This window comes from Lygodium microphyllum, chromosome 4 (genome assembly GCF_053477565.2).
Source record: "Lygodium microphyllum isolate KBCC chromosome 4, Lygodium_microphyllum_v1.1.10, whole genome shotgun sequence".
NCBI lineage: Eukaryota > Viridiplantae > Streptophyta > Polypodiopsida > Schizaeales > Lygodiaceae > Lygodium > Lygodium microphyllum.
Window position 1 is genome coordinate 120517776 of NC_141138.1, and position 19458 is coordinate 120537233.

The 19458-nt window shown below is 45.9% G+C and overlaps 1 protein-coding gene and 1 pseudogene across 1 annotated transcript in view; both read left to right on the forward strand.

The window, feature by feature from the left end:
- Positions 1–19458, forward strand: part of LOC148037544 (putative calcium-binding protein CML11) — a 262608-nt pseudogene that overhangs the window by 186354 nt on the left and 56796 nt on the right.
- Positions 1–19458, forward strand: part of LOC148037546 (protein CONSERVED ONLY IN THE GREEN LINEAGE 160, chloroplastic-like) — a 78628-nt gene that overhangs the window by 56384 nt on the left and 2786 nt on the right. The window contains exon 5 of the mRNA XM_087676476.1: positions 19350–19430. Coding sequence (XP_087532602.1) covers positions 19350–19430 — 81 coding nt within the window. The remainder of the gene's footprint in view (positions 1–19349; positions 19431–19458) is intronic.

Genomic DNA, 19458 nt, shown 5'->3' on the forward strand with positions numbered 1-19458 from the left:
ATAACGAAGAAGATAAAACCTATCTCCTTTTCCACTCCCGCACATTCACACACAAAGTCTATTTTTAAACCCTAAAAAATTTCCCCCTACTTAATAATTTATTCTTTTGGCCCTCCTCTCTTCACTATAATAATTAGCAACTAAAATGAAGTGATTTTAAGTGCTTCTTTGTCAGTGCTGATGCTTATCCTCATGCTATTGCTTATGCCTTTCACAAATAAATTTCAAATAACCACATGAAAATTTTAAATATTTAGAGTATTTTGTTTTTATTTATTAGTAAATAAATTTTTATAATAAAGTGTGTAGCCCATTTCAGGTTATCGTAACCCTTAAATCCCAGTGTGAACACACAACTACACAATAAAGAGATAACTACATGGTTTTGCTTCAAGAGTTTAAGTGCATAATTTGACTTAATAATCTGATTTTAATTCTTTATTAACTTATAAAAGTCTGATAAAATCATATAAAATCAGAATTATGTTTTTTTCCATACTCACAAATTTTCAGCTAATATTAAGCCATTTTCATTATTTTCATATACTGAAAAGTATAATTTTTACTCAAAAAACTTAGTTTTTCAATTTTTAGAAGTAGTAAATGGATTCTAAAAGTTCTAAGAAAAATTATAGAGAATCCTTTTCATATCCTAAACACTAGAGAAATATAAGATCCATCTAACATTCATCCTATAATTTCTTATGAATTTTCAAAGGTTTGTTTACAACTAGTTTCGTGTGTTTTTCTCAACTTTTCATTTTTAAAAAAATTTCAAACAAAGTTTACAATTCATATGAAATACGTAAAATGAATAATCAGGTTTGAATGCATAGATGAAAAATATTAAACATGGTAAATTGAAAAATTTCTATATACTAATTGATAAAACAATGACACACTTACTTGGAAATTTCTCAGTGCATAGTTGCATCTTTGGAATTCCTTGTCTTTGCAGGCCAGCCAAAGATCCCAATCCTCCTACACTTCAGCTCAACAGCCACTTTGATTCCCCCCACCCATAGCATTTCACAATTCTTACTCGAACCATTGTACTTCACAAATCTTTGAGAGAGAGAGAGAGATGATGATGATGGTTATGATGGGGTATAAAAGGATCAATTGAAGGTATGATAGCGGAAGTGATTAATGGAGAAGATGACGATGGGGCAAAAGATGATGATAATGAGGCTGGTGATGGTCAAGGAGGAGTGGGTGATTATAAAAAAGGAGGCTACGATCAAGAAGAAGTCGAGGATGATAATGAAAATGGGGGCATGGTGATAGTCAAAGAGGTTGTGATAATGATCAAGAAGAGGAGTAGATTGAAGGCGATGATTGTAGTTGCCTCCTCTCTCCCCCCTCTCGGCATTGTATCCAGAGTCTCTGTAATCCTGATTCCCTCTCTCTCTCTCTCTCTCTCTCTCTCTCTCTCTCTCGGGGTGTAGAGAGGATGCACCTCACGCCTATCCCTTCTCAACAATTTTCTGAACGGCTCTTTCCTTTTTCATAAACTCATGTTTTTCCTTTCTATTCATTGTCTTTTCTTCCTCTAAACCTTAGAACCTTTAAACTTTCAAATCTCTCCTTAGACTTATCACTATCATAAATTGACTTATCATAACTCCACCCCTACCTAGCATTCCTACAAGGATTATCAAGCAGGTGCAGCTAGCCATCAAATCAAATGCAAGTCATGGCATCCCTCTTTAAGCACCAAGGATGATGGTGCTAAGAAATAGAGATACAATTATTGCAGAAAGAAGGGGCATGTTATTGGATAATGAAGAAAGAGGATAGAAAATGAAAAGAAGAAACAATCAGGCATGAGTGTTGCTAAAAGTTCAGTAAATACAAAGGATGCAATTGCACATTTAGCAAGCTTGGACATTGGTTAGTCTTATGCTTCTTTTATGCGTTGTTTGTATGATCCTTCTTCACATAAACATGGTCTTTTAATGGCTGAAAATTATAGAGCACAGTTTGATAGCGGAGCTTCTAAGCACATAACATCTTTTCGTGACTTGTTTGTAGCATATGCAAATGTACAAAAGGGGGGATTTGTTATATGTGCAAATAATGCTTCGTATGCAATCCAAGGTATTAGTTAGATTCCCATTATTGCAGTAGATGAAAAAACCATCATGCTTGAAAAGGTCTTATATGTGCTAAACATAAAGAAAAATTTCCTTTCAATTTCAACCATTGCATGTGTTGGTTTTGTGGTTGAATTCCATATGAATCGATACATGTTTATGACTGTAGTGATGGGAATGTCCTCATTGTCATTGGTACATTGCACAATGGACTCTATCAACTTGATTTATATGAGAGGGGTGTTATTAGAGTGCTTCGTTCCTAGCCTGAGGATAGCCCTTCAAGAGTGATGGGATGGGAAGGAGGCATGGGCGGAACGCTTGGGTCATGGCCACCTTGGCACTCCCGCCTCCTCTTGCCTAATGGATTCCTCACTGAGCAACCTCTCGTCTCATCGGGGTTGAGGTCCAAAGCTCCTCGTCATGGTGGTATAAAAAAATCCCCCTTGGAGTAGGGTTCTGCGTCTAACTGTGGGGGAGGCATAGAGGATCTTTCCTCTTATTATCTTGATTATATATTTACAATCAGATCTAACTATTGTAAGCACAATCAATCTTTCTTGTGCAACCATCAATGCATACACAAATAAAAAAGAAATAGTAGCAAGTGTTTTTAGCATAGGAATCAATCCCACCCAATGCATGACTTGTTGATTAGCCTCTTAAACAGCCCCAAAACACACTAAAAATGCTCTTTTAGAGTAAAACCCTAAAATGGGGAGCGGTTCGAGAGAGTTTAGTGGAAACCCTAAAACGGGGAGCGGTTCGAGAAAGTTTAGTGGAAATCCTAATTTTTGGGGCGCCCTTCCACATCTATAAATAGATAGGTTGCCCCCATTCAGCTATCATCCTTGTTTGCAGGTTACACCAGCTCACACACCCTCTGCTGCTGTTGGCACCCAATTTCCAGCCTGCAATCCCCGCCTCCATCTGTTGTCTAGCCATCATCGACTGCAGCCACATCATCTTCAGCCTGTCCATTGCTGTAGTGCTGGTGACTGCTACAAAACTGTCCCAGACTGCTGTTCAGCCTGTTGTACATCATCTCCAGGGTCAGACAGCCTGCGTTTTCAGCATTGCAAGCCCTGACACTCTCAGACACTATTTTAGCCTGCTGTTTACAGCAGCCTGTGCACAGTTTCCAGCCCCCGATCGGTGGTACACTGCTGCGTTTACCAGTTTCCAGCCTCTAGACTGCTTCGTTTTGGTGACCAGCCTGTTGCCATTCACTATTCAGCAATCCTACACTCCGACTGGTGGTCACAGACTTGGGATCCGTCATGGGTGGTCGTCACACTCCAACATTGCTGTGCCCTTGAGCACACTGTACACTCTTACATCCATTTACAGCATTCATTCACTTCAGAGTTGCGTTCTCTCTCTCCCTTCTTCTGTTTGTGTTTGAATTTTTGTGTTTGAGTTTTGAGTTTTGCGTTTAGGGTTTGAGTTTTGCCCTCTGTGTCTGTGTCTGTGTCTTTGTGTTTCTGTCGTGGTCGTACATTCTGTGTATCCTCAGTGCAAACCCTAGCAGCCTTCTTAACATGGTATCAGAGGCGGTGCTCTTGTAAAGAGTATCCTGCTGATATTGTTGAGAGCTAGTCTTTCTGTGAGGCACACAATACGACTCGTAACCGAATCACAATGTCCCAGACACCTTCTTCTCTTGTTCCTATGATGTCTTATCAGGCTTCTCCATCATTGGAGGCCTTGAGATGACATTATGGACTCCGTGAGGAGGATGACACTCCACGTTCACCAGATTTCACTAACATGACAGAGGAGGACTTTGAGGAGTACTATCACAACAAGTACGGTGATGTTTACATCCCTCCTACCAGTTTTGCTACCACATCCGGACTGGTTGGTGAGGTTGGCCACCTCTCTGATCATGGGGGACATACGACATTCGCAACATCTGGCGATTCATCTTCATCATCTCAGCCAGGTCCAATGTCAGGCTTGTACAATTCTTTTGTGTTGCATGAATCAAAACCCTTGCCTGTTTCTTCTTTTGAGGTACAGGATTTGGATGGCTTTGCGTATGTAAACTTCAATAGAGGGGGACTCACAAAGTAGATGGAATTAAGGTACATCTACAACTTTTGTTTCATTTGAGCATATCACACACACTTCTCACTTCCCTCCCATCCACCCTCTTCTATATCACACCTTGATAATCTCTCATAATCTTTCCAAAATCTTGGATTACACTCCACATTTGCTTCATACACAGTAGGGGTTGGGTTTTCCATCTCCGCTCCTAGCACCTTTTCCTTCTCCACCCCATTCTCTACCTCTTTGCACCATGGTACTTCATTAGGGGGAATGCCACCCTTTAACACAGTGCCTCTTACCTTTCAACAAATGAGCATACCCATAACTCCTGGGTCGACTGTGATGGGCATTCCCCTCACTATCCCCAGCTTCACATCTCCCATGACCACTCATACGCGGGGGTTTCCATCCTCAGCTTATGGTGCGTCTTCACACTCTCCTTGGGTTACACCTACGCAGGGATTCCCAACTTTTGCTCCCAATGTTTCTATCCCACCTCCTTCGGTTCCTCATGTGGCTACCATGCCCATGCCTAGTCAACCCATCTCTACTTATGGATTCACCTTGCACACTACCCGCATGCCTGGTGGGCACTCTGGGGCCCATTCCCAAGTGTACTCCACTCCCCCATCCTACCTCCACTACACTTCTTCACACTCCATCTCCGAGCACTACCATTCCTGTTGCAACGGCCAAGAATGCCTTTACGGATAAGACACGTTTTAACGGGTTAAATTTCACTACTTGGTCGAATTTCATGCAACAAGTGCTTGAGTCTCAGGGTCTTTGGGACCTCGTCATTGGTTTAGAGCCGATGCCGGACCCTCGACTAGCTCATTCTAACTACATCCGTCAATGGAGAGTCCGAAATGCTACAACTAATGTTGAGCTGATGCAGGGATTGCTTTCCGAGTTTCACTCTCAGTTGCAGCACTTTCCGCTCGCGTCAGAGCATTGGAGTCACCTTCTCGACCGCTATGCGGCTCGTGATCGTACTTAGCGCATTAATCTCGACTTTAAGCTTCAAGAGTTCTCTCTTAAGGAAGGGGATGATTTGAAAGTCAAGCTGACTGACTATAGGCGGTTACTTGCCGAGTTCGCCACTACTGGCTCTCCAAAGTTAGATGATGATCAGGTTACATTCTTCTTGAATAAGTTTCCCGCAAAATACTTCGATTTCATTCAACACATCATCTCCCAACCTCGATTACCAACCTTCTACGAGTTTGAGTGCTAGTTCTTGCGTTTCATAAGGCTGCATGATCAAGTCCACAAGAAATCCTCATCACAGCCTTATTCAGAGCAGAGGGGGTTGGTTGCCTCTTCTTCGGGAGGGAAAACCACCAGTGGCAAGAACTCGCTAGATGCGAAGGTAAGCCAATCAAAGGGTGACTCCTCTTCCTCAGATGAAACCAAAGAATCAAGACCTCTCTGGCAGCAACTCCCTAAGAAAAACCGGTTTTGCATACACTGCCAGAGAGCAGGCTATGCGGACGAGGAGTGTCACTCCAAGGCCCAAGGTCTTCCACCTAAAAAGCCTCAGCAGACCGCTATGACTCCACAGTACAGTGGGGCTACGCCTTCGGCTCCTGCTTCATCTGCTCCTTTAGCACCCGTTGTTGCTGCTGGACATGTGGCTCGTGTACAGTCTCACCAGCCCATCTCTTTCACTACCCCTAAGGGACTGGTTGATTGGTCTGCAGGTTCCGATCCCGTTGCACTTCATGTATCTATCTCACCTTCCTCCCCACCTCGTTAGGCGTTCCCTTGGCAGAGCCCTGCTACTGAACGTACATGATGGTGGCTACCTTCTTAGACTAACATGTCTCTAGGTCCTTTCGGATACCCTAGGTCAGTCTAGCATTCATTTTTTCGCACTCTTAGAGTCGGGCCCATAGGATTTTTGTCTCTACATTTTAAGTCTTCCGCTGCATTTACTCACACACACATACACATTTGCATCTTTGCACTTGTTCCTTTAGTTAGCTTTTCATTTTTGTTTTGTTTTGTTTTTGGAGCATCTCACTACTGACCTCTGTGATTGTAGACTTTGATCTCCTTTACAGGTTTTGTTTACTTGCTGATTAGCCTCTTAAATAGCCCCAAAACACACTAAAAATGCTATTTTAGTGTAAAATCCTAAAATGGGGAGCGGTTCGAGAGAGTTCAATGGAAACCCTAAAACGGGGAGCGGTTCGAGAAAGTTTAGTGGAAATCCTAATTTCTGGGGCGCCCTTCCACATCTATAAATAGACAGGCTGCCCCCATTCATTGCTTTGCCATAAAGCAAAAATATGGTGCTTGATCTCCCTCCGTTAAAAGCACCTACTCACAATGTATGTGAAAGTTGTGTACTTGGCAAAATGCATTGTGCTTCGTTTCCCAAAGGTGGATCTATGCATGCTGATAAAATACTACAGCTTGTGTGCATAGTGATGTTAATGGGCCCATGCGTTTCAAATCCATTGAAGGATACTTGTACTTTGTTATCTTCATTGATGACATAAGTTGTCATTGTTGGGCATATGCTTTAAGGCACAAGTTAGAAGTGTTTATATGCTTTAAAACCTTCTTGGCAAATGATAGTGAATGCAAACTAATTACACTATGGATTGATGGAGGAAGGGAATATATGTCATGGGAGTTCAACTTTTTTTTGGTTGAAAGGGCCATTATACATTAGTGTACTCTTACACACCTCAACAAAATAGTGTGGTTGAAAGAAAAGTTGCACTTTGATGGAAATAGCACATTGTATGCTGTCACACAATAAGATGTTCCCAAAGTTCTGGCTTGATGCTATTATCTGTGTAGTGTATATATTGAATCGTAGCCCCACCAAAGTATTGGCTGAATGTACGCCTTTTGAGGCTTGGAATGGATGGAAACCAATGGTGTCTCATATTTGTGTCTTTGGTTGTTTGGCATATAATTTGATGCTACAACCACAAAGACATAAATTGCAAGATAATGCTATCAAATACATATTTATTGGTTATCGTGCAAAAAGTAAAGGGTGTACCGCTTATATCAACCCTCCAATAAGATTTTGGTTAGTAGAGATGTGGTATTTGTCGAACATGCTGGTCAGCTCTTCATGGGCAGCAAAATTCAGCCCAATGTGGATCCTATGGACATGTTTGACAATTTATTGCCATTATTTCAACAAAGTGCATCTGATTTTGGTTAATTTCAGCAACCTCTTAAGGGTTTTCAAGAGTGAAATCTGTAGCAAAAACATGCTGAAAAACAGTTTGATTTTCAGCCCATTTACCAAGGCATTGCTGATTATGAAGTGGTTGATGAGAGAGCTGCTATTTGGGAAGATAAAACAATCCCTAGATAGATGTTAGATACATTATAGGACGATAGACAATCTGTTCCACTTTCCAATAGAACTAGAGTAGCCACTCGCCATGCCCAGGGTAACTTGGTTGCACATGCACTCATGGCTACTACATGCAATGAGTAACTTATTTCTTTACATAATGCTTTACAAAATGAACATTGGATGGCAGCTATGCAATAAAAAATGGACTCTATTCATAAAAATGGCACATGGGAGTTATGTGGCTTGCTTGTTGGCAAGCGTGCTATAGGGCCAAAGTGGGTTACTAATTAAAATGTAGATTTGATGGTAGCATTGATTCCTACAAGGCACGTCTTGTTGACAAAGAGTATGCCCAACAGCATGGGATTGACTATGATGAGACATTTGCGCCCACTTCATGTATAACCATCATTCACAGTGTCATTGCTTGGGCTGCTCATTATGATTGGCATGTGCATTAGTTGGATGTGAAGATTGCTTTTCTGAATGGTGATCTTCGTGAGGAGGTTTATGTCACACAACCTTTTGGCTTTGTTCAAATTGGGCCAGAAAGCAAGGTGTGGCGTTTGCTTGAGGCCCTTTATGGTTTGAAACAGACATCTAGGGCATGGTATGAAAAGATATATGCATACTTGATTGCTCTTGGCTTTAATAATTCACACACTGAAAGCACACTTTATATCCGCAAACATAGGGATAACCTTTTGATTCTCATTCTTTATGTGGATGACATGCTATTGATTGGGCCTTATGAAGCACATATTTCAGCCTTAAAACTTTAATTGCAGCATGCTTTTGGTGTGATAGATCTTGGCCACTTACACTACTATCTTGGCATATAGTTTACTACAGTTGAGGGGCGCATTATTTTGCAACAGTCTAAGTACATTGGGTGTCTCCTTGGGCATTTTCAGATGCAAGATTGCAAACCTATCTCTACTCTATTTGAGACAGGCTATAGGTTTACACTTGATGATGTAGGAGATTCATTTGATGCTTCTCTTTATTAGCAAACTGTTGGCTGCTTATTGTATTTGTGTAATACACAGCCATATATTCAATTTGGGATCCCTTAGTTGGCATGCTTTATGCATAGCCCTGGTGCTACACATTGGCAAGTAGTTAAATGTGTGCTTTGCTATCTTAAAGGAACTCGAACACATTGGGCCTTTTTTACCGTAAAGGCACATCTCTTTGCTTGCACACATTCACAGATAGAGTTTGGGCTGGTTATTTTGACATGAGGGTGTCCACTAGTGGTAGCTGTTTCATGCTTGGTGATTCATGCATTTCTTGGTTGAGCAAGAAGCAATCTATATTGGCCATATCTAGCTATGAATGAATACCATGCAACATTTACAGCTACGTTGGAATGTGTCTGGCTTAGACACCTTTTGGTTGATCTTAGTGTGCAACAACAATCACCCACTTCTAGCTATAATGATAGTTAGAGTGCCATGGCAGTTGCAAGGAATCCAAAATTTCATGTTCGTACTACGCACATTGAGGTGCATTATCATTATGTCAAAGAGAGGCTCCATGCAGGGGAGGTTAACTTGGTTTATTTTTTTTGCAAGTAAAATGCGGCTGATTATATTACTCAAAAAAACAGATTACAATGGAGTGCTCATGCTTAACAAACTAGCTGGAGCTGATGAAAGTCACAAATACATCATGTATACAAGCCTCTCAAGGCGGTCTAGGGGGGATGGGAACAAGAAGCCATGGAGGGGGGGTGTATCGCCATCTGGGGTTGTCTGCCTGCATCACGAAAAATAGATCCTAGTCGCCCCAAGTGCGCATGAAATGACATCGGAGTTCCTGACGAGCCCTGGACTCACCATGCACCTGATCCCATCGGCCGTGGAGGGAGTGGATGATGGAGGTCTAGAGCTCTGCTAAGGTCACCTGTACTGAAAGTTTCTCTCTGCCAAAAGCCTCTTGGCATCGTGCCTTCCGGATATGCCAACTAGTAAGGCTCCCTATGATCTCCCATACCTTAGAGCAGTCTGTTGTTGGCTCTAGCACCTGGCGGATGGGTAGAGCCTCTAAACCGACCACTACGCACAACCTTGCCTCGATAATGAATATCGTGTCCTGCATTTTGGCCTCATACAGAAGGTGATGACCCTGGTTGACCACTTGCCAATAGAAAGCTTCCCATGAGATACATCAAAGGTTGGGTGCTATACGGCGAAGGATGTCGCATGCTCCTCTCCACACGAGTTGCGTCGCCTCACATGACTAGAGGCAGTGCTTTGGGGTTTCCAGAGGTTGCTGTATGCAAGGCTTACAACCTCCCTCCTGTATTTGGGCAAGTCAGCGTTCCACCGCCAAGCCTCCATGTGCCACCAGCCATAAAAAATATAATACTCTCCTTGGTCTCCATCTATCCCATAGGCAATGGCAGAAGGTCCGTTGGAAAGGCTTCGTGATGCCGTGCTCCGCCCAGTGTCTGCTACGTGACGGCGCCCAATCCATATTCTCTTGCATCGGTACGTGTCTGTCAATCCTGACAGTGTATTCCAGGAACCTCGGTGGCTTCTTGGCGACCGCAGTGGCCGGCCATAGCCACTCTCCCAGATCCCACTCCAACTCATCAAGTGGCCTGCCCTCCTAAATCTAGTGGCATTACTCTCCGAGCTCCTGCCAAAAGACAAAAGGGTCCAGTCGCCATGTCTTCCCTTGAAGGCCCATCACTTGGATCCTCTTCCATGAAAGGACAGCTATCCCCTCATCCTGCTGTCCTCTGTCAAGAGCCAGACGCCCTCCCTCCTGTACGGTGAAAAACGTCCTAGGTGGAGCGCCGCCCACTCTACTTGCCACCTGTAGGGCGATGCCTGCTAGTGAAAACTTTGCGGCCCATACCTCCTCGGGCTCTACCAGCTCTCGTATCGGGGGGAGCAAGCCACTCTTGAGGTATTGCTGCGTCTATCTCCCTTCTCCTCAACTCCACTCCTCTCTGGCAGCCTAATACTTGCTGCAACAGCTCCTCGTCCACCATCCTATACACCTCCTGCCATGTCCTGATGGTACGAGCCGGGCCAGTCTCCCAACCAGCCCACTAGACGTGGAGGCGCTTGCCAATCTGTGCCCCTTCTCGATCCCTGACCTGGGGGTTCCAGATCACCAGCTGATGGTCTATCTTCTCTTGGCAGCATAGGGGACTTTGGATTAGGGCCTTACAGAGGCCTTGCCACATGCGGAGCAAGCTGCATAGGAAAGATGATTTAGGGGGGGTGATCTGGACTAACGTGAAGATCCATCTCAAGGACGGCCTCTAGTCCCTGCCAAGCCTCGGTCTACAATCTTGAAGACCCTCTCGTAATAGGACTTTCCAGGTCTGCCCTCCTAGTGTGAGGTTGTGGAGGCTGCAGACAAATAGCTTGCCCAAGAGGGCCATATTCTGATACTCTGGGTCTATGATCCCAAGCTCTTTCTCTGACCAATGCCGTATGATGGTCGCCTACGCTACCTTGGCCTTGGAATCCCTGGAGCCGTTTGACCCGGACCAAAGGAAGTTCCGCACTAGGCGGCGAAGCTGCACTATGTAAGATGAGGAGAAGTACCAACACAAGGCCATGTACTGGGCTATCGCTAGGAGGACCTAGTTAACCACCAGGGCTCGGCCGGCTAGTGAGAGGCGAGCCGCGCTCCAATAGGTCAGCTTTCTCCAAATAGAATCTAGGACTGGAAGAAACTGCCGGGCGGAAGTGATGTGGAGTCCCACCTAGAACCCTAGGTATTGGACAGCTTTGCTCAACCATCTAAATCCCAGGTGGACGCCCCACTTTGTGCTAGAGTTCGGGTCTGTGAGGAAACCAACCGACTTTCACCAGTTGATTTTCACTCCCGTTGCAAAACAGAACACCTCAAGAGCTAGCCTCTCTCTCTCCAGCATCAGCTCATCATCCTCTATGTAGAGTGTTGTATCATCTACATACTCCGAGTCTAACAACTCAGTCTCCTCTCTCATTGGAAGTTGGAGGCCGCGTAATCCGCTCACACGTGATGTGAGGAAGTGGGACATTGCCTTTGCAAAGAGTAGGAATAGGTACGAGGCCAGGGGGCAGCCTTGCCGAACCGATCTCTCCAGCCGAAACTCCTCCCCACGCCCACCACCTATGAGAACCTTACTGGTGGCCGATCTGTAAAGTGTGGAGACCCCGCGAATCCAAGCTTGGGGAAAACCCAACCAAACCATGGTGCCCTCTAGGAAATCCCAGTCCATCCTGTCATAAGCTTTCTCAAAATCCAAGAGTAGTACAGCCAGTCTCTGCCCAGTGTGCTGAGCTTGCTTTGTCACCTCAAAGAAGGTGAATACATTGTCCAGGATGCTCCTATCCTGGACAGAGCTTGTCTGTGTGTCATGGATGATGTCTGGAAGCACGGGGCGTAGTCGCCTACCAATCATCTTTGCTAGTGCCTTATAGGCCACTGACAATAAGGTGATCGGTCTCCACTAGGAAAGCTCCAACCAGTCTCTGTAACCGGCCTGTTCTCTGGAAAGGGCGGTAGTGTACAACCAAAATACTTAAATGCTTTCACCCAATTAACAGTCGTCCACTTTACCTGAACTTAAAGACACAGAATCAAGAAGAAATACAAGAAGCTAGAATGCTCCTGTTGCCACACAGACACCCTATTGGCCCTTGAGTTAGGCGCCCCTTGCGGTATTTCTTTATTTTTTTAAAAAAAAGAGAAAGTACAATGGGCTGTCTTTCACCTATTCTGGGTGAAATTTGGCAGCATAACAATACAATTACTGACCAAGCCGACCAGGAGAGAAAACTCTGCCCAAGTCTGAAACTTCTGGTTGGAGTGCAGAATTGACCATTTCAGCCTGCTGTATTTACTGGTTCAGACCTGTTCTGACACCTGTTTACAACTCATACTGTTCCCTGTACTGTTCAGCCCACTGTAATTACTGGTTCAGACCTGTTCTGAAACCTGTTTTCAGCTTATATTGTTCCCTGGATTGTCCTGCATCATCTGGGCCAAGTGCCCCTTGATTCTGACATCAATTGAGCTCTGAAATAACCTTTGAACAATCCAGAATCAGTACTGGTTTAGTGCTGTTTCAGACACTTGCTTGGTGAGGTTAATACCCTCACCTGTTCCTGCTGGGAACTGCAAACAACTGCTCCTGTTCCTGAAGAAAAGAGGCTCTTGCCTCATGCAAAAACAACATATTCCACACAGCTGTACCTGAATCAAAAGAAAAGCCCTTGATTTTGTAGCATAACCGTACTGTCAAGGAGAGAGAGAGAGAGTAGGAAGCAAGCTCAAGCCTCTGTACATCATAGACAAGGTAGACCAGCTCTCAAGAGCTCTCCATCTGCAGCAATCCATCTCCCTTTCAAAAAACATGAGCCCCCCATGCATTGAAACTCGTTTTTGTGCTGCCCTCTCTCTCTCTTTTGGGAATTTATGCCCAAATTGTGACACATGGCATACATGTAACAATTTTCTTGTTTAAACCTTTCGGTCTAAAATTCTCCATCCTCGGTTCAAAATTTGACCTCGGCACAGACCAGAGGATTAATCCTCCTACAAAAACGAAGATAATGACGCGAACAGATTCTGAGGTCCAAAAATAGTAACTCCCTAAATTTTAGGAGTTGCTTCCATTGCATCCCACTAGTCTTTTGACCATCTTTGCAGACTATAGCTACATCCAAATTTGTAATGTAGCTCAACTGAAAGTGAATTTCCACTGATGACCCCACATGGACTAATCTCTTGAAGATTTGTCCATCTTCACTTTGAACTAGTCTCTTCTAGGCTAGTTCTTCAACACACTTGTCCATATACACTTTCACAAGTCTCTTCCAGGCTTGCCAATCTACAGTGCCATTAGTCTCTTCCAGACTTGTACTGGACCTTAACTGTCCAGTCTTGACTCACTAGACATTCCTGTCCGTTGCACATACTGGCCATGCAACTCAGGCGTTTAGATTTCAAGAGGGATCCTTCCAAAAAGAAAAACCAAATAAAATATATAATAAAGAAATCAACAAAAAGATAATAGTTGTCACAGTCTTGTGACAGTCTCCCCCTTTGGGGAGAAGATTGATAAGTGCCTTATAGGCCAATGACAATAAGGTGATTGGTCTGCACTGGGAAAGCTCCAATCGGTCTCTCCCTTTGGGGAGAAGACTGATAAGGCCTGCCGAAAGACTCCCTGGCATCTGTCTTGAAGTGAAAATCTCTTGGAAGGCCATCAGTAAAGAAAGCCTTAGAGAGACTATTCTCTCCTGGGTATTTCTGCCTGTCTTGTCTATGGAAAGCCCCTTCTAGTTCCTTCTTTGTGAAGGGGGCTAGGAGGGAGCGTCCCATCTCCTCTGAGACCAGGAACGGGATGTGATCCCAAACTTGCTGTCTATATCGCTGCCCTCTAGCTAAGGCTGTCTCTTGTTGGAAGAGGCGACTGTAGTAGTCGGTGGCGATCTCCATCACCTCGTCTGGGTTAGAACGAGTGCTCCCATACTGGTCTTGAAGGCTGTGTATCTGCTCTCTTGAGGTGCAAGGCTGGTGCACCTAGAAAAACTCCCTGCACTTTGTGTCTCCCTTCCGCGCCTAGAATGCTGCTGAGGTGCGGAAAGAGAACTCCGAGCGCTTGTCCTCTAGGCCAGCAATGGCTGCTCGTGCATGCACCGCCTGTGCGTGGAGGGTGGGATCCCCTAGTGCCTCCTGTAATAATCTCCGTGTGGCTGCAAGGTCTCACCGGAGTGCTCTCTCCTCCTCCCAACTGTGTTGCCTAACCTGCATGGCTACCTCTCGGCAGATTCTGCTTCACTCAGCTAGGATCTCTGCAACCTCCTCTGCGATTTGGTCTCTCCTCCCCCATAGATGGAGTTAGGGATCCAACTGGATCGTGTGTCTAGGGCAGATGCTGGGGATCTAGTGTCAGGAGAACCGGGCAATGATTGGACAAGGTGGTGCTTGCCAACTGCCCAATCTGGCCTCCATGAGAGCCTCCCCATTTTCCCACATAAAACTTGTCTGACCGCTCCAATAGGACTCCACCTAGCCACTTGTATCCCCAGGAGAAGTCCAGTGACCTCTCCCTCCTGTGGAAGGTAGGGTCTCTCCAGGCATCGCATGCTCCTACTGCCAGTAGAAAGACCTCCCATGCCTTCTACTCCTCCCCAACCATGCCTTGGTAGTTTCTGCCTCTACCCTGCTAGTCCTCCAAAGCCTCCAAGTTGTTGAAGTCTCCTCCAACGATCTGGGAGTCCACCTCTGGGAGTCCATTTGCGATCTCCACCCAAAACCTGTTGCGTGCCCTAACCTCCGTAGGGGCATAGACATTGAGGAATCCAAGGCACGAGTCCCCAATATCCAATTTGATCCATAGAACCCTCCTATCGTCCCATGTTCTTGTACACAAGCGGTGAGACTCTGGCCAATAGAGGTGCATACGCCTCCACTCCTGTCGTGGGCACTTATGGCGTGCTCCTAGTAGGGGTGTGAGCTGCTCGGGAGTACCTTCCCTACCTGCTGGGCCTAGGTGGGAGTGAGCTTGTGCTCCTGTAGAAGTAAGATGTCGATCCGTCCGGCAAGGGCAGGTTGCAGCTCTTGCCAAACAATCAACTTCTTGGAACCACGTGCCCTACTCTAGTGGAGACTATTCACATTCCAGGATGTAAGGTGTAAGCTCATGGGGAAACTTGCAACTGAACGAATAGGCATTTGTTCGGTGTGGAGGCTGTTGATGAGGAGGAAAAACTATGGGGCATGCAAGTACGCTTTGCGCAAGTTTGGACGGCAAACTCCAGTTCCCATGGTGGCCCTCAGTCGGCGGACCATAGGGTTTATAGATGCTCTAGGTGGTACTATCAATGCGTCTATCAGCCATGTTGAGAGTCGTGACTCTATACATTGGTAGAAACGGGCCGCCTGTGCTAGGGGCCACTCGATCACATCCCATGGAGCTCTCCATTGTGGGGGTGCTCAAAAGATAATGCTCAAGTGTGGGACCTCGGCGCTAGCCCACTAGTTAATGTCCATCATGCAATCAGGCCACTGCTATGCAAACAGTGCTAGTCCTCCCATCCATTGGGAGATGTGGTCCGCCACGTGACTCTTCAACTCCTCTATCTGTGTTGTCGTCCAATCCCCTGAGTGAGAGGACTGAAGGAAAAAAGTGTAGTTTAGTCCATTCAGTGGTGCTAGTAGATGGACCTTGCCCCTCCTTGACTTACGAACCATGAAGATCCCCACCTCTAGAGATACTGGGAACTCTCCGCACTCCGCAACCCTCAGGTAGGGCCATGGGCCACTGCGGAAGAACTCGTGTGGCAACAACTATGCCTATCTCGGGAAGGCGTGGCGCAGATAAGCTGATGGCTGGGGAGGGGGAAAACTGCCGGTGCAAGGAGGATGTAGGTGTGTGTGGCTTGTCACCTCCTGTAGGAGGAGGGGGGGTGCTCGGCAGGGGGGGTGGTGGGGGGGAAGAGGATTGAGGGATGGTGGGATGGTCGGAGGTACGTGGCGAGTGTTGGGGGAGGGGGGGGTTGGTGGCCCTAGAAGGGGGGGCTATGGGCCAGGGTCAGTGGAGGGAGCTTAGGAGGTGGGGAGGTGGGTATGGGGGCTGTGGGATCTCAGGTGGGGTAGTCTGTGGCACGGGTGGTGGCTGTGGGGGACTGCGGTCTGCCGGTCGGGTGGGGCGGGCTGCGAAGTGCTTTGCCGAGGGGGCGCACCCTCCTGCTTCCTACTGTCGAGGCTACGTCTGAGGAGCTGGCTACGGGCCCCCTGCCATCTCCCTCTCTGTCATCTCTGGACCCATATGAAGCCGTCAGCGTCCACCCGCGGGCCTGTCAGCAGGGTTGCCTTGGCTTCGAAATGTGTACAATCTGTTGCCTGATGCCCAGTCACAATGACTTGCGCAGGCATTGCTCTGGTTGCCCAGTCACAATGACTTGCTGCCTAAAGGAGTGACCTCCTCCCTCAATCTCCAGGAACTTTGGTATACTCTTTGTGTCTTTCATGGCCAATCATACCTTTGGGACTCCTATAGCTGTCACTACATCCGCGAAGGAGGCAGAGAGAACTGTGCCGAAGAGCCATTCAAAGTCCTCCACTAATTGGCAGTACTCTACCTCTAGTTCGGGGAAAAGTAAGGTGACTAGGTGTCTGAGAGATCTGTTGTGGAGCGCAAATGACTCCATAGTGAAGTCGCTATACTAGGGAACCATGTAGATGACCCCCTTCATGGAGGCATAGGGTGAGCTCTCCACTAATTCATGAGCTGCATCCGCAGAGGTGAGTAGAACCATGAAGATCCCTCGGCCCATGAGGACTGCCTCTACGATTTGCACTGTGCCAATGCGCAACGTGGAGTGGAGCCAATCTCGTACCTTGGCCCTCGATGGGGAGTGTCCAATGACCTGACCAAAGATGGCTGTTTCTTTCAACTCCAACTCTGTGGCACGGACGGGTAAGAGCTGTTCCTCAGAGAGGATGATGCGCAAGGTGTTTGACTGGGAGGCACTCGCAGAATGCACTGGCGTCTAACCAGAGGTTTCCATTGCACGTCCCTGTTGGAACCTACCTATCACACTGCTGTGCTACCGGGGGAGGAGTTGTGCCGGGGGGGGGGGGGGGGGGGAGCAGTGAGATGCCAGGGGGAAAAGGTGGAGCGTAGGCGGGCCCAGGGAGGGACGGTGGGTGGGAGGGAGGCAGGGCAGGCGGCGGCCCTAGGGCCGGGAGGGGGGGGGGGGGGGGGAGGCTTGTTGAACGGGAGGGAGGACTGACGAGAGGGCCCAGGCAGGGGGAGGGGAGGACTGGCGCAGTTGACAGTTCAATCGAGATGGGGGGGGCAGCGTCGCATCGCGATGGCGGGAGTTTTCCGGGAGCTGAAGCTTTGCACAAGGTTACATCGGAATGTACTAACTCTAGAGGAGAAGATTTCAGCGAAAGACTTGGTTTATGTCCCTACACAAGATAACTTGGTAGATGTGTTTACGAAAGCTCTCTCTAGAGAGAAGTTTGAAGCCTTTTGCAAGGCTCTAGGCTTGATACTATTTTGGGATTGATTTGCCTATTCTCCGTATACGTCCACCTCATTCATTGGAGGGGAGTTTGTTACACTTATCATGTACTTACATATCATTCTCACATAGTGGATGTGACATTCCAACTCTCCTCTCTCAATGTTCACTTGTTCACTGAGTGTGCATGTGTGTTGCTGGAAGCCTAACCTAATATCCATTAGCTAAGCACCTGCATCCAGCCCTTTGCCTGCAGTCTACATCAGCAGTTTCTTGTGGGTGGAAGTTTCCATTGCTGCCAATTGTTTCCAGTCATCACCATCATCCTGGTGCCCTAAAGACTGCTGTGTTTACTGCTGACCAGGCATCTATAGTGTGTGTTTTCAGTCCTGCAGTTGTCGCCAGTCATCTAGGAGTTCTTCTATTGTGTTCCTATTTGCAGCAGTCGCCTGGTTCTTCTTGACAGTTTTCTGCCTGCTACCTACTCTTTTGAGCTGCTCTAGTCATGTTCAAGCTGATCCAGTCTCTTCAAATCTGTGTTTGCAGCTGTTGATCACATCTAGAGGCTGTTTACTGTGTTTCGGGATCTGTATAAAGTATGACACACTCTCTAGCTCATATTTTCTACCTCAGTTCTTTAGAGACACGAGAGTTGTATTCGCTTTGCATAGTGTTTACTGCATTGAGCATTGTATTTTTTCATTCATTATTCTGTGCTTTGTTGTACGATTGTGTTTGTATTTTGGGTTTGAGAATTTATTTACAGCACCTCAAAATTGAGAAGCACAATGAGATCATGGTTCTTAGAATCAGAAAAAGTAACTCCTAGAAAGTGAAGATTTTGTTCAAGATGCTGCTTTCTCCAAAGAAATGTGTTTGAGTGGGGTGGATGATGTGTGGCATCAAGGGAGCCGATCTAAGACTAATCGTCTTAGCAAGGATCTTGTAAGAAGTTTTTAGCAAAGTGATTGAGTTAATATCTTTATGCTAGAAACAGGATCTGGACAGCCTTCTCTTTTGTGAGGTTACTTGTCTACTACTTTGCTTGCATCATTGCCATACTTAATCAAAGTTTTTGGCAGTATTACCAGCCAAAATCCCAAGGAGTTAGATTTCTGATTACTGTGCATATCATTTTTTCTTACAAGACTTATATGGCTTAGACAATCAAGAAGTGTCATTCTTGAAAAATGCGGGTCACATCCTGAGCTTGTTGAAGATCAACACTAATTTGGTGGTTAATGGCCAGGGATGAGTGCATCAGCAATCAAGAAAGTCAACCTTTGGCTGCTGAAGTCCCCATAAGCTTCATTTCAATTGGGACCATTGCTCATATGAAGGAGAATGTGATGGCTTCTCTCAGACTCCTTTACACAACAACCTTAGGCGATGGTCAAAGTCAACTTTGTCCATTTATTTAGACTGATTGCAATTATGCTGATGGCTACAAGAAGAGGATAGAGATTCTGAGGAAGGCTGAATATGGAAATGTTGCCGTGTCTGTTTCGTAAAGTGCAAAATTATTTCTTTTTTTAATGAAAAGAATTACTATTCAAGAACCCTTCAGTGTATCATCAGTAATGTTAAAAAAGAATACAGGATCCAAGTACAAAGTAATGAAGATAACCACATGGATGAACATCTCCTAGGCTCTACTCAAGGGAGACTGACTTGTGCATGGATGAACATCTCCTAGGCTCTGCTCAAGGGAGGCTGACTTGTGCATATACTGTATATGCACAAGTCAGCCTCCCTTGAGCAGAGCCTAGGAGATGTTCATCCATGTGGTTAACATGCATCTTGTTTATTGGAGGGAGGGAGGGGTTGAGGGGTGTGGATATTTTGACCTAAAATTTACTTTGCTGATATCAGCTGAAGCGGGAACTTTTACTTCTGACTTTGGGAATCGCTGCAGTTTGCACCATATACTGTGCTGTGTCCTTTTCATTTGAGGTACACTGTCTTGATTGTTGTTCATCTT